The 15,749-nt window shown below is 32.9% G+C and overlaps 1 protein-coding gene across 1 annotated transcript; it reads right to left on the reverse strand.

The window, feature by feature from the left end:
- Positions 1-10,075: 10,075 nt before the first annotated feature.
- Positions 10,076-11,020, reverse strand: LOC141546728 (olfactory receptor 5P80-like). Its single transcript, XM_074274725.1, has one exon. The coding sequence runs from the start codon at positions 11,018-11,020 to the stop codon at positions 10,076-10,078; it is 945 nt and encodes a 314-aa protein (XP_074130826.1).
- Between the last annotated feature and the right edge of the window lie 4,729 nt (positions 11,021-15,749).

The following is a 15,749-nucleotide window of genomic DNA, read 5'->3' on the forward strand; positions in this document are numbered from 1 at the left end:
ACATATACATAGAGAGACAGATGTCATTTGCATAGAGGCTGATAATTGAGATTGCCAGAGAAGGGAGTATAGAAAATAATAACTAAACAGACAAACTAAGATACTACTTCAGTTACTAGTTAAGGAATTATTAAAAGCAAAACAGCAAAGCAGTCAGTCAGTAAAGGAGAATCAAAAATGTAGTGCCAAAAATCTGAAGAAAAGAAAGCATCCAGACAAAAGAAAAGGGTAAAGGTTTCAAATTCTCCATAACAATCAATCAATGAATCAATAAATATTTCCTAAGTGCTTGATTATGTTAATTATTCGACTGGGATGTGGATACAAATACAAAAAAATGTTCTTATCAAAGTCAGGATTTGCAACCTTATCCCTTTGATACTTCCATGATGGAAAATTTATTCTAATTATTCTATCTAATTTTACAATCAATTTTTTCACTTCCTAGTATGTGTGGGGTATTGTGCAAAATGCTGGAAATATAAAGGTAAAATGAAAAATAGCACCTGACCTGAGGGAGTGTATATTCTACTGTGGAGTGTATATGTATGGAATATAACATATAAAGAAATATTGAAATACAAAATAACTTGTTAAGAGAGAGGCAGCCATGAAAAATGAAAAAAGCCTTCTGCAGAAGTTGGCACCTCAGTTGAATACTGAAAGTAGCTGAGGTTTTTAAGAGGCAGAAATGAAGGGAAAATACATGATGGGGATTTAACTTCTCTGTCTTTGTTCTCTTTTGGAAGAACCAAGTACATGTGTAAGTAGATTAAAAACTAAGAAAATCAGGATAAGCTTTAAAATTAAAAAGCTGATTTTTGAAGAAGTCTAGGGATTCTTAGAAATGAAAATAATAAGGGAGGATATTTCAGGCATAGAGCCTGCCAGTACATAGGATTGGAAATAAGAGATGCAATGTCTTTTTTTTTGGAGAATAAAAGTGGACCAGTTTGTTTGTATTGCAGAGTGAATGAAGGAAAATAATATGTAAAATTCTCAAAAGAGAAGCTAGAGCTAGAATGTGAAGAGCTTTAAATGTTAGAGAAACATAGATTTAGCATCTAATTGATGTAATGGATAGAAGATTGGACATTGAGGAAAGAAATACTTGAGTTCAAATCCTTCCACAAACACTTGCTGTTGTGTGACTCTGCTTAACCTTCCCGGATCTTATTTTCCTTGTTTGTAAAGTAGAAATATAGTAATAGTACTTATCTCACAGAGATGTGAGAATCAAATGAAATAGAATATCTAATGTGCTTTGCAAGTTTTAAGATACTATATATATATATACTAGTTACTATTACTATTTGATCCTAGATGTGAAATGGGGCCACTGGAGCTTCTTAAATGAATAAAAAGCACCTATTAAGTATTGTAAAAATATTTATTGATACATACATTCATTAATATGTGAGATACAGTGGTAAACAGTAGGGATACAAATAAATTAAGAAAATAATCCCTGACTTTAAGGAGCATCTTTTCTTTTCTTTTTTAAATTATCAAATTCATAGAAATGTTTTCTTTTTTTTATAAAAGAGCATTTTATTTTTCAAATGTATGTAAAGATAGTTTTCAACATTCATTTTAGTAAGACTTTGTATTCCAAATCTCTCTCTCTCTCTCTCTCTCTCTCTCTCTCTCTCTCTCTCTCTCTCTCTCTCTCTCTCTCTCTCTCTCTCATTTATCCTCTCCCCAAGATAGCAAGCAATGTGAATAGGTTAAATATGTGCAATTCTTTTAAACATATTTCCATATCTGTCATGTTGTGCAAGAAAAATCAGACCATGAGGAAGAAAAACAAACAAACAAAAAAGTGAAAATACTATGCTTCAATCCATATTCAGTCTTCCTAGTTTTCTCTCTGCATATGGATGGCATTTTCCATTCAAAGCCTATTGGAATAAGGAGCATATTTTCTAATAAAGAGATAATACTATAGAAGAATCATACCTGAGGAATCTGTTTTGGTTCGGGCCATAACAGGGATAGTGAATATAGCCATAAGGGTATAAATTAACAAACTCTTTTAAGTACTAATAGTAAAATTAATTTGATTATAGTTATAGAATTGAAAATTGGAAAGGAGAAAAGGGTATTCATATGGTAGCTGGAAAGAAGATGACAGGAATATAAAGTGTGTTAAGTGAAGCTTGACTGTAGTCAGCCAGGCTATATATTATTCCTGAAGCATTCACCAGCCAGAATAGCATGGGCCCAGAGCTTGAGCTCTAAATGAAAGGATTAAGAAGCTTTAAGAGAGGTGAGTTAAGATCCTGAATTAAGGAGAAAGAGCCACATATAAGAAATGTTTTGAAGGTAGAATCCTTTAGATTTGGTAACATATCAGATATCATAGTAAAGGATAGTGAAGAATGTAATATGACATCTAGGTTACAAAACTGGGTAATTGAAAGAGTGGTAGTATGGAAAAAAATGGAAAGTTAGGAAGAGAAATGGTACCTTTTTGGCTATACATCCCTATTATGACCCAAAACAAGAGGAAGGGGAGAAAGATGAAATCACTCTTGAACATATTAAATCCAAGTTCACCAATAATCTCTGAACTGAGGAGGACTCCTCTCAGTCCTCATTGTAGTTGATCTCCCTGTAGCTTTTCTCATATTTTGAACTACTCCATTGTCAATCCCTATATAAGCTCTCCTTCTCACTCTCGTCCTTTCTCCCTGTCCTCCATTTCCTGTAAACATCTCTCTCTCGTCTCCTCTCTCTCTCTCTCTCTCCTCTCTCTTCTCGTCTCGTCTCTCTCTCTCTCTCTCGTCAGTTTCTGTCTCTGTCTCTTTCTGTCTCGCTATCTCTGTCTGTCCTTCTTCCATCTGTCTTCATCTCTTTCTGTATATTTCTCTCTATCTCTGTCTCACTACCTCTGTCTTTCTGTCCCTCTCCTTTTGCTTCTATGATATTTTATCATTTATTAAACAAAGGTATTTCCCCAAATTCTATCCTGGACCTCCTTCCCTCTCAATCTTTATTTTTATGATCTCATCAGCTGCTGTCAGCTGTCATCAATTACCACCTCTCATCTCTGTTCTGATGACTCTCAAATTTATACAAGTAGCCCCAATAACTATTGAATTCATTCCACATTACCAATAGTTTGCCATTTATCTTTTAAGCTTCTCAAAATCAACTATGAAAAATGCAATTTTTCCTTAAAGTTTCCTTCCCTTTAACCTTCCCTTTAAGCTTTATTATTTCTGTGACCATTATCCTTCTAATCACTTAAGTTGACAACTTTTGAGTCATCTTTGATTCTTCCTTTTTCCTCATTGCATATATCTATATAGTTGCCAAGTAATTGCCAAGTTTTAGTCTGTCAATAACAACTTATTAAGCACTTCCTATGTGCCAGGCATTATACTAAGCATTAGATATGCAAATATGAAAGAGAAAGATGGTTTATGGCCCCAAGGAGTTTACCATTTAATGACAGAAGACACAATAAAAAAGAAATTAAAAGCTGGAAGTGGGGAAAAAAGAAGGAAAAATAATAGTATTTTGGAGAAGCATGTTTAAGAAATCCAAAGTAATATAGATAGCCCAGTAGGAAATAAAGGGATGGCTATCCCGGGCATCTTTTTTAAATGGAAGTTTTTTACTTTATAACATCCTTCACATCTATCTTTTTCTCTCCACTTACACAAATAACTATATTAGTTCAAGCTTTAATCACTTCTTGCCTGTTCTATTGCAATGGCCTCAAAGACTGGTCTCCCTGCTTCTACCTTGTACATGGCTACCAAATTAATTAATCAGAATTATGTTGTTTCTTAGTGTAGTCCTTATGTACATGATTGTAGTCATTGTTCTTATTGTTTTCCTGCTTTTCTTTACTCTGCTTCAGTTCATAAAAGCCACCCGCCTACATATCCATTATGCAGTAGAGTCAATGGTATTCCATTCCATTCATAATCCTCAGTGTTTCGATCATTTCCTATCTGTTGGACATAGACGTTGTTTCCAGTTTTCGCTATTACAAAGAAGTGCTACTATGAACACGGTGACCCTTTTTATGACCTCCATCAGTGTTGTTGCACAGGTGAGTGCCTCTGCCTAGAATGTATCCTATTCTTATCCCTATCTTTTTAAATTCCTAGTTTACTTCAAAGCTCAGCTTAAGTAGCATCTCTTTCTCAGAGCTTTTCTCAACATACACCCTTAGCCCATAGTGCCCCAACTTACTTTGCACATATTTTGTATATACTTATACATATACGTGGTATTTCCTCCAATAGAATGTAAGCTCATCAAATCCAGCAAATTTTTCACTTTGGGTATCAAAACCTCATCACCTAGTCCAGTGTGACAGTGGTCCTCAAACTTTTTAAATAGGGGGCCAATTCACTGTCCCTCAGACTGTGGGAGGGCCGGACTATAGTAAAATCAAAACCCCACACTCTGTCTCCGCCCCTCAGCCCATTTGCCATAACCTGGCGGGCCACATAAACATCCTCAGCGGCTGCATCTGGTCCGCAGGCAGTAGTTTGAGAACCCCTGCATATTATGTCTACCAAAGACATGCTTATCAAATGAATGAATGATCAATCAAGAGAATGCCATAGATAATACATTTGTTTCAGCAAAATCTACCATGTAATCTTTGTAGACTTCATAGACTTCTATGAGCATATAATAGATGACTTCAGTCTCATTGAATGACCAGATCCAAAGTATCATTCAATTGAAATGAATGAATCAACATATCTCTGGAAGGAATTCTCTAGTGAATGGCCCTGAAATTGGTATTTGACCCTGAACTGTGCAACATTTTTATTCATGACAAAGACAAAATGAGAGATACCATCAAATTTTCAGATGATACAACCGTGAGGATGATAATTTATATGCTGGAGGATATTTATATATTCATATGTTGGAAGATAAGATCATAATTCAAAAAGACTGGATACTTGGCCAGAACTTGTAAAAAGAAATTTAATAAAGATAATTATAATGTCATGAATGGGATTAAAAAATTAATTGCAAAAGGACAGGCTAGGGAAATTTTGGCAATAGTATAATGCCTCTGCAAAATATTTTGGAATTTAAGTGTAATACAAACTATGTATGAATCACTAGTGTAAGACAGTCAAAAAAGCTACCATGATTTTAGAAGACTATCTACACATGTATATAAATGTAGAGGAAAAGTACACTTGAAGCAAAGATACTTGCAGGAGAGTGTTAACTCAATGTGATGATGGTTCTCTAGTACTTAGTACTTAGTATGGCAATGTAATGGTTCTCTAGGTCACATATACTTAGTGTGCTGTAGTGATGTAATCATACTGAGGTATCCAAGGTCTGAGAGGACTGGAAATAGAGACATTCCATTTTTGACCATACTTCTGGTGGGGCTCTCTTGCCTCCTGCATTCCTCCACTAAAATCAAGGCTGTCCCTAGAACCTCCAGAAAGCTAGCCCAAACATTACATGTAAGTATGTAAATAAATATATGTGTACGTGTATAATCCTGTATCCTAAATTCATCACTACTCTGTAATTGAATTGAATTGAATTTTCATCATCAGTTCTTTGGAATCATGTTCCTGGCAAGAACTGCAATTTTCAAATTCATTTGTTCTGTCATTTTATAAATTGTTCTCCTTGTTCTGCTCATTCATTCCTCATAAATCTTCAAAATTGTTCATATTTATAATATGAATATCATTCTGCATTTATTCTTATAAGTCTTTCTTTTTTTAATATACAATAATCCCATCACATTCAAATGCCAAAACTTATTTATCAATTCTTCAATGGATACATTCCCCTTTAGGGGAAAATGGATCAATCAGTAGTTCTTAAGTCCAAAGGCCAAGATCACTAATCAAAGTTTCACTTCTTAGGTCACTCAAAGTACAACATAAAAAATTACCATCTCCAGCAGAGTAAGACCAAAAATCATGGAAACCAACCAACTGAAAGTGTGTATGGGTAACCGAGAAAATTTGGATATATCCCACAGCAAGAAGCCTTCTCATTATAGCACTATGTATGAGGCTAATTGGAGGCTAATTTGTCAGTAGCTAGGACACTTCCATTTGTGAGATATGAGGGAGTGAGAGAATTGTGCTTCATCATCTGCCAAGTAGTGAAATAGGAAATAAACATTAGAAATCCATGATTAAGGGGCAGCTAGGCAGCGCAGTGGATAAAGTGCTGGCCCTGAAATCAGGAAGACCTGAGTTCAAATCCAGACTCAAACAATACTTCCTATCTGTTTGACCCTGGGCAAGTCACTTAACCCCAATTGCCTCAGAAAAGAAAAAAAATCCATAAATAAATCTTTACTGAGCAATCCTGTTCCAGAGTATGGTAGAAGATGTAGGTCAAGTATGACATGGTCATGGATCTAAAAGAAGGTAGAATTATTATTTATATGATCTTAGTAATTTAGAGGAAAGAAATTGGGGTGTAGAGGAAGGAGAGCTATTTTGTCCTGTATCTGTAGCTAATGTATTATGGGATTTTCTAATAAATCACTTGACTTTTTAAGTAAAACATGAGAAACCCTTTATGAGATTTGTGGCAAGTGATATCTAGCATCTTCTTGAACACTTCTAGAGGCAATTCATTACCCACTAATGCAAACCATTTCATTTTAGATGAGTTTTTATTTATTTTATATATGTATATAATACCTACTTCATGGAGTTGTAATGGAAATCAAATGAGATACTAGAAATGAAAGTTCTTTAAGAGATATAGAATAAGGAAAAGACAAAAATATTATACAAGATAAAAAAATTTATTAAGCAACTTGAGATATATTTAAATAGTCAGAGCTCATTCAACATCCCTCAGAGCATTGAGGAAGTACAGTGGACAGAGCATCAGTCCTGGAGTCACAAAGACCTGCATTCAGATCCAGCTTCATACACTTACTAGATGTGTGATCCTGGGAAAGTTACATAGCCTGTTTGCCTCAGTTTCTTCATCTGTAAAATAAGGATAATTATGACATCTAACTAAATTTATTTACTTATTCCATGCTATATTAATCAAACCACAAAGAATTACATTATAGAACTAGGAAAAATAATGATAAAATTCATTTGGAAGAAGACAATGTTAAAAATATCAAAGGAATTGATTTTTAAATTGGAAGGTTGGAGATCAGTGCCACATCTCAAACTATATTGAAAACACTTGGTACTGAACAAGAAAGAGATAAATTAATTAGGGGAAAAGACTAAGTGCACAAAAGATAGAAATAATACAATAATCCAATCTTTAATAAAGTGGAAAATTCCAGCTATTGGAACAAAAACTCATTGTTTGACAAAAATTGTTGGGAAAACTAGAAAGCAATCTAACAATAGGCATAGACCAATGTAACACACCAAATAGTTAAACAAGCTCAAAATGGGTATATAATTAAAGCATCAAAGATAATATCATAAGCAAATTACTGGAGTCCGGAATAAATTATGTGCCAATGTATGAATGATCAAATGAGATAGAGATGCTTACAAAAAACAAAATGGATAATTTGGATTACATTAAACTTAAAAAGGCTTGAACAAACAAAACTAATGCAGCTAAATATTGAATAAAAGTAGGAACCTGGGAAATATCTACAATAAGTTTCTCTAATAAAAGTCTCATTTTTATCTTTCAATTTGGAACTACATACAAAGGGTGATAAACTATGTGTACTCTTTGAGCCAGCAATAACAGTACTAAATCTGTGTCCAAAAGAGATTCAAAAAAAAAAGAGGAAAATACCTCTCTCTATAAAAGTAATTATATCAACTCTTTTTGTGGTAGCAAAGAATTTGAGATTGATATTAAATAGAACGACTGAACAAGATATAGTATATGAATGTAATGAAATCTTATTATGTAAAAACAATAAAGGTTTCCAAAAAACCTGGGAAGACTTTATGAATTGATGCAAAATGAAGTTAGAAACAGAATAATCCACACAAAAGTAGCAATATTATAAAGATAGTTGACTCTGAAAGACTTTGGTTAGCATAATGACCAACCATAATTCCAAGGGAATCATGATCACACACACTATCCAACTCTACAGAGAGAAGTAATGAACTTAAATTACAGATTGAAGTATATTTTTAAATTTTTATTTCTCTTTCTTTTTAAATGTGGGGAAAATAAAAGATATATCCCTAAAAGGAAAAATTCTGAATAGCATGATGGGAAATAATGCATGAAAGTGGCTAAAACATTTGAATATAGAAAACAAAGCACTGGTTCACCAAATCAAAGGATCATAATCAGGAAATGTATACTAGGTAGTGAATAAATTTCTCAATTTTAATAATAAACAATGAACTTTTCAAGCAGGTAGGAAAAACAAAACATTTTTAGATACGAAGAAATGCCTATTTGAATAACTTGGGATTATTCCACAGTCATGACAAAGTATTGGAACGAATGGAATCATGTGTTCCAAAAAAGCAAAGTTCTTCAATTTGTCAGTAAAAAAAAATTATCTTGTAAATCAGAACCTAATTATTAATGGAAATACTAACCTTCAATAGAACAATTTGGTTCATGCCTGTAAAAAAAATAAAAAAGAAATGAACAGAATATTCAGTATGTAAATACATAAAAGATAGATTACTAAAATAGTCAAGACTAGTTTATAAAAGCAATTCATTAGTCTTTAAAGGGGCTTTTTTGCGGGGGGAAGGGAAAGTTGTTTGTTTTTAAGGAAAGGATAAATTCTTATTTCCATATATTGATCAATTTCAATTTACTCAAGAGGAAAGAGGAAGGAAGGAGGAGAAATGAGTAATTTAAATAAATTTGGTAAATTTTGGATAGGGCAAATAAAGAGAAATGGAGAAAAGAATATGAGAAAATACTTGAATCAAAGTATTCTAAGCAAAATCAATAATAGTGACTAGTGATTTAAAAGAAAAGGATAAATACAAAAGAATTAGAGGAAAACAGAGGAAAATAAAGACCTTGTGTATGAATAGATTAAACAAAAGAGTAGCATAATGGATGAGACAATTTAACCCCAAATGTTTCTACATGCAAGTAAAACTTCTTTGAATAAAAAAAACAAAAGGAATGGGGGGGGGGGAAATAGAGCAAAAGATATTAGTTAATTGAAAATCATTTAGAACAAAGTTCTAAAAGATACCAGTATTATTTTTAAATGAGAGTAGTCATAGAAGGATTAGGCATACAATTGATTCACAAAAGATTTTTTTGGTAGAATCTTTATTTGACAATCTCAGTCAAGAAATATCCCTACTTTTTTTAGCTTATAGATTTTATTGAAATTTCCCTTAAGAATCACAAGCATTCAAATAGATATAACACAAACAAGGATAAAATAAAAACAGCAAGAAAAAGCATCAAGTATAAAAAAGAAGAAAAAAAAACCCTATTCTTTTAAAAATGTTGCAAACCCTAGCTAGATGCACAATGTTATAATTCAACTAATCAATCTGTGGAGTGTTAGAGCTGGAAGTGTTAAAGAATCACATATTCAGGGCAAGATGGGACCTTAGTACAGTGAAATGAGCATTAGTCTCAGAGTCAGAGGACCTGAGTTCAAATTTTACTCTGATATTCACTACCTACATGTCATTGGGCTAGTTATTAAACCTAATTACATTTACTTTCATTATCTATAAAATGAGGAAGAGAACTATGAGAACTCTATCAATCTTTCCATCTCTAAACCTATGAGTATAAATCATCTAATACAAGAAATTTATTGTATATGGGAAACTGAGACCCAAAGAGATTAAATGAATTGTCCAAGGTAATGGAAGTTTTGAACTCAGAATTTGATTCCAAATGCAGTGCTATTTTCACTTTGCTACAGATATTAGAAATAACCCAGATATTAGAGATAAACCCTGGATTTTAAAAATAAAACTGAGGCACAGAGAGAGCATTTCACTTCTTCCAATGTCAAAGTCTGTAACTGCATCCAAAACCTAAATTTCTTTAGATTATCAATCAAGCACTCTATTAAATCACATTACCCAAATAATTGCATTGCCTTATTTGTTTTGTATGAACCATATTTATTTGAAATTGTCAATAGTTTTAATAATTAAGAATGTCTATTACTGCTGACCAGTCTCTTTAAGGCATCCTTAATCTCCTTGTTCCTAAGGCTATATATCATGGGGTTCAACATTGGGATCACCACAATATAGAAAACAGACACCACTTTGTTCTGATCTGTCGAATAGCTGGATGTAGGCATTACATAAATAAAGATAATGGTCCCATAGAACAGAGTGACTGCAGTTAGGTGAGAAGTGCAGGTGGAAAAGGCTTTGTGTCTTCCTTCTGTTGAGTTCATACTAAGAATGGTGAAGAAGATATACAGATAAGAAATGATAATAGTAACAAGAGCTATAGCTATTATTATTGCAGAGTAAATAGCAGGGAGTATTTCTGCTATAAAAGGATGATAACAGGAAAGCTTAACCAATGGAGAGAAGTCACAGAAAAAGTGATCAATTACATTGGGTCCACAGAAGGATAAGTTCAATAAGCAGCCAGTATAAGTTACTCCATTCAGACAACCGCCTATGTAGGAAATCACTATAAGGAGAAGGCAGACCTGGTCGGACATCTTCACAGAATAAAGCAATGGGTTACAAATGGCCATGTAACGGTCATAAGCCATCGATGTAAGCAAGAAGGACTCTGTGGCCCCAAAGGTCACTAGAGAACACAGCTGGGTAACACAGCCAGAATAAGTGATGATATTTTTCTCTTCTAAAAAATTTGCAAGCATATTAGGTGTAGCCCCTGTAGAATACCAAAAATCAACAAAAGCCAAATGACTGAGAAAGAGGTACATGGGAGTATGAAGCTGGGGACTGAGCCTGATTAAAATGATTGTGCAGAAATTTCCCATTACTGTGAATACATATATTCCCAGAAAGAACACAAAAAGGATAATACAAAGAAGGGGATCATCTGTTAATCCCAGCAGAAGGAAGTTGGTGACTGCTGTGTAGTTTCCTGATGGCTTAAACTCCATGTCTGATTCCTGGTATAACAAAAGTGAAGATAGATACTCAATGGAATATTTTACAAGTAATTTAAATGATATTTCCCTTATTTTTCATCAGATTAATCAATCATATATTAATTTTATTCATCTTTTCAAAGAATGAATATTTTCTTATTTATATTTTAAATAATGTAAATGAATTTAAATAATTGTATAATTTTAAGTATTTTTAAATAATTTAAATAATTTCTTCTTTTGTGCACATTTTGGGTTCATTTGTTGAATTTCTATTACTAATTCTATATTCAATTAAGTTATTCTTTTGTTGTCAATATATAATGTCTAAGATGGGATTTTTTCAACTGATTATCATTTCAGACCTCTCAGAAATTTTGGTATGTTGTCTCTTCATTGTTATTTTCTTACACATTTTTATTAGTGTGCTTTTATGCTTTTTTCTTTTGGTCCACTCATTATTCAAGATTTTATATTAAGTCTGCATTTAGGTCTATGTCTTTTACTTGCATTTTCTTAATTTGTTGTATCCTTTAATCAAACTACATAAGTATTGTTTGATTATAGCACAATCTATAATGATGTGTAGTATTTCTACTTTTAAAAATATAATTTCTCTGTTGTAGTGCATAGTCAATTTTTTCTTCTTTTTTATTGTGATTGTCTCTTTTTTATTAAAGATTTTTAATTTTCAAAATGTATACATGGATAATTTTTCAAAATAAACCCTTGCAAAACCTTGTGTTCCAATTCCCCCCTTCCCTCTGTCCCTCCCCAAGGTGGCAAATAATCCAATATATGTTAAACATGGTAAAAAAAATATATAGTCAATTTAAACCCCATTTTAAACTCTAAAAGAATATTAAAGTTTCCTGTTACTATCTTTGGAGCTGCCCAGGTGCTACATATCGAAGTACTCAGACAGCAATCTGGCCCCATCTACTGCTGTTCTCCTAGCAGATTGCCTAGGTCTGAATTTCATAGGCACATGAGCTACCTGGGCTCTAGGAACACTTTGTTTTCTGGTCTGACTGCTTTGGCTTCTGCTTTAGGGTTTTGTCTATTATTCAAGCTTCCATAACATTCTGACAATATTTTTGTGCAGTCTTGGGCTGAACAAAGATGGTTATGGCTTTTAATTTTTTTTATTTATAATGATCCTTTTAGTACATATATAGAACTTTTCTGAGATGTTTATAAGGGATCTGAACTCTTCTAGATTCTAGCACATCTCATTTCCTTATAATTTACTATCTATATTTATGTTAGTTTACCTTTCTTTTATGAATTCAGAGGCATGCCTCATAGTACATATACATTTAGTATTAATTTCATTTTATTATCAGTGGTTCTGTAGGTATAATGTAGTTTATTTGATTATCTCTATTGTTATTGTGAGTTTCTCTTTTTTTGGCTGAAAATGTGATTACTACTAATTTTTAGATTCATTTGGTATATTGCAAATGTTGCATTAGCCTTTCACATTGAATCCAATGCCTTTACTCTTCAGATGCATTTCTTGAAAACAGTAGATTTGGGGAACTTCTTATCCATTCTTTTACATTCTTTTTTATTGCCTTGTTTAAACCTTTCTCCTTTGGAGTGATAATTGTTAAGTTCGTGTTTTCTTCTTTTATTTATTTAGTTTTGCTTTTCTTTATTCCCATTTTAAGTCAGTGTTTTGTTCCTACAAATAACTTTATGTAAACTACTCTGATGCTATCCAGATCCTTCCTCTACTTTCAATTGCTTACCTTAGCTCAAGTTTTTTCATTTTACTTAATTGTTCATTTATTTTTCTTTCTTTTGTGTTATCCTTTCTCCCTCATTTATCCCTTTTCTTTCCCCTCTCAGATAATTGATTAGTTTAAAATCTCTTCTCCAACTCCAGTTTTAGTAATTTTCTTTTACTTTTTGAAAACAAGTTTCTCTTCTTTTCCAATCTATCCTGAAATTCATTTTTCTATTTACAGCTTCTATCTTTGTTTCATTTCTTATGTAATATATCATTTGTTCTCAATTACATATTAAAACAATTTTTTAATATTTGAATTTTTTAAAATTTTGAGTTTCAAATTCTATCCTTCTCTTCCTTCCACCTCCCCTCACTCCCAAGATGGTAAGCAGTCCTGCAGGTTATATATGAGCAATCATGTAAAACATTTACATATTAGCCATTTTGTATAAAAAGACTAATTTTAAAAAGGATGAAAGTGAAAATAAAATTTACTCTATTTCTATTCCCCCTGAGATTCACATGAAGTTGATGCTCTAGAAAACCATCTTTGATTCCTTTTTCTATCCAATTTTTTTGTTATTGCTTTAATAGGTCTTGATTCATTATTCTTTTTTTTCTGTTTTCCCTTATTCTTAGAGATATTAGTTGGTGAAGGAACAAATGTCAAAGGAAAGAAATGTCCTGATTCAAAAATTTCCTTGTGTACCACATCTGGTTATCCATTCTCAAAAAGATCATTATTTTTCCCAAAAATTATGCCATCTGTTCCCAAGCTCTATCTTCCCCCTTTATCATTATAGTCTGAGTTCTGCCTGCCCCTAAGATCTTACTCATACCTTCTACAATTCAAAGATTCGCTACTATTTTGTGCCATGGACCCTAAACTTTCTCAGAATAACATTTTTGCCTATATTTATAATTGAAAGAAATGTTAAATTTCAATTAAAGGTTGGTGAAAATGACACATCTAAGTTCACGGACATATTAAAATTTATGCACAGACTCAATGAGATTCGATAGATTCTAGGTTTGCAAACACCATTTTAGATTCTCTATTTTGGGATTAAATATTGCCCAAAGAGGTACAAAACTCTCTTAAAGGAAGTGGCTTTGCAATGCAAAAATTCCCTCCAACTAAAGCTATCATGAGGTCCCCATTTCCTTCCACAGCCTTTTGCTCTAATGGGAAAGCTCTTCAACAGCATCCTCTAGCTCCCTTTGGGGTAACCATTGAGCCTTATAATCTCCATTTACAGCCCCTTCTCTTCATAACTTTCTCTATCTTTTTAAATTAAATACAATAGAAACCATATCCCTGCATTACGAACACAATAAGAGTATATAATGCTTTCCCCTTTGTCCATCATTCATATAATTATTGATTCTGCAATTTCTCCCAATAAAATATAGTCATCGGTGGAAGGTCAGATGATATGGTCAATGGTGCATCAGTTCAACTTTTCCATTTTGACTCTATAGATTTTTTTAAACTAAGTGAAAAAATGAAGTGAAATCACATTGAGGAGAAATAAAAAAAAATAATCAAACTTACTACACATCATGATATATAATATTCAACCTCTTCCTACTTAGCAGTTGTTTCTTTCTCTATTACTTTCATATGGTCATATCTCCTTCATAATTAAATTTTTTTCATTAGAATCCATCATTTCTTCATGCTATCATCCTATGTCTTTCCTTCCTTGCTCAACCAAACTAAAGTTGTCTACAATATCTCTACTTTCTCCTCTTCATCATTCCTTACCTTTTTGCAATTTGACTTCCAACCTCATCACTTGATTGAAATGGTTCTCTACAAAAATTCAGATATTCCCTTAATTGCCAAATCTATGGTCACTCTTCATGTTTTCACAAACTCTATCCTTGTCTTATTTATCCTTTCTCTATTCTCACTGGGTGATCTCATCAACATCCAATCCCAGGGGAATCCCTTGTTGATCTCTAGTCCCCTACCACTGAATGCCTATTTGACATTTCAAATTGGATTTCTCAGAGACATCCCAAACTCAATATGTTCATAAAATTCATTCAATTCCCTCACAATCTATCTGTCTTCCAAATTTCCATTTGTATCAGACAGTCTCCTATATTCCAACCTTGGTATTCATAAACTCCTCATTCTCACTTACCTTACATGTCACAAATGCCAAATCTTGCCACCTGTACCTCTACCACAAAGCTCTCATCCAACACTCCTTTTCTTTACTTATATAGCAATCACTTTATTTCATATTCTAATTATTTCTCAATTAGCTTGCTTGGGGCAGCTATATGGCACAGTAGATAGAGTATTGACCCTGGTAGTCAGGAGTTTAAATACAGCCTTAACTACACTTACTAGCTGTATGATCCTGGACAAGTCATTTAAACCCAACTGACTCTCAAAAATAAAAAAAAATAAATTAGATTATTAGAAGAATTTCCTAATTCATGTCCTGGTCTCAAGTCTCTTCTCACTTCATCCCATCCTTCAATCTGTTGCTAAAGCAATTTTATTTAAATGTATATTTGAAGATATAGCTGCCCTCAATAAACTCCAATACTTCTTCTTTTCCTCTAGAATGAAATACAAACTCCTGTATTCAGCTTCTTAAAGACATTTTTAACCTTTTTACAACTTATTTTTCAGGCTTAATTTTAAATTACTGTTCCATACACACATTACTATCCAGACAAACTGACCTCTCTTTTCCTTCTGCTGCTGTCATCACTCATTTCAATCATTTCTGATTCTTTCTGATTCAGTTTGGAATTTTCTTGGCAGACATTTTGGAGTGGTTTTGCCACTTTTTTTCTCCCGCATATTTTAGAGATAAAAAAATTAAGGCAAACAGGGTTAAGTGACTTGCCCAAGATCACACAGCTAGCAAATATATGAAGCCAGATTTGAATTCAGGAAAATGTCTTCTCAACTCCATGCCCAGCTCCCTATCCACTGAATTACCTTACTACTTCTCATGTATAATATGCATCTCACACATC

Source organism: Sminthopsis crassicaudata, chromosome 6, assembly GCF_048593235.1.
Source record: "Sminthopsis crassicaudata isolate SCR6 chromosome 6, ASM4859323v1, whole genome shotgun sequence".
Taxonomy (NCBI): Eukaryota; Metazoa; Chordata; class Mammalia; order Dasyuromorphia; family Dasyuridae; genus Sminthopsis; species Sminthopsis crassicaudata.

Excerpts from the sequence above, each read along its gene's own strand:
- LOC141546728 (XM_074274725.1), bottom strand. The coding sequence starts at position 11,020 with ATGGAGTTTAAGCCATCAGGAAACTACACAGCAGTCACCAACTTCCTT.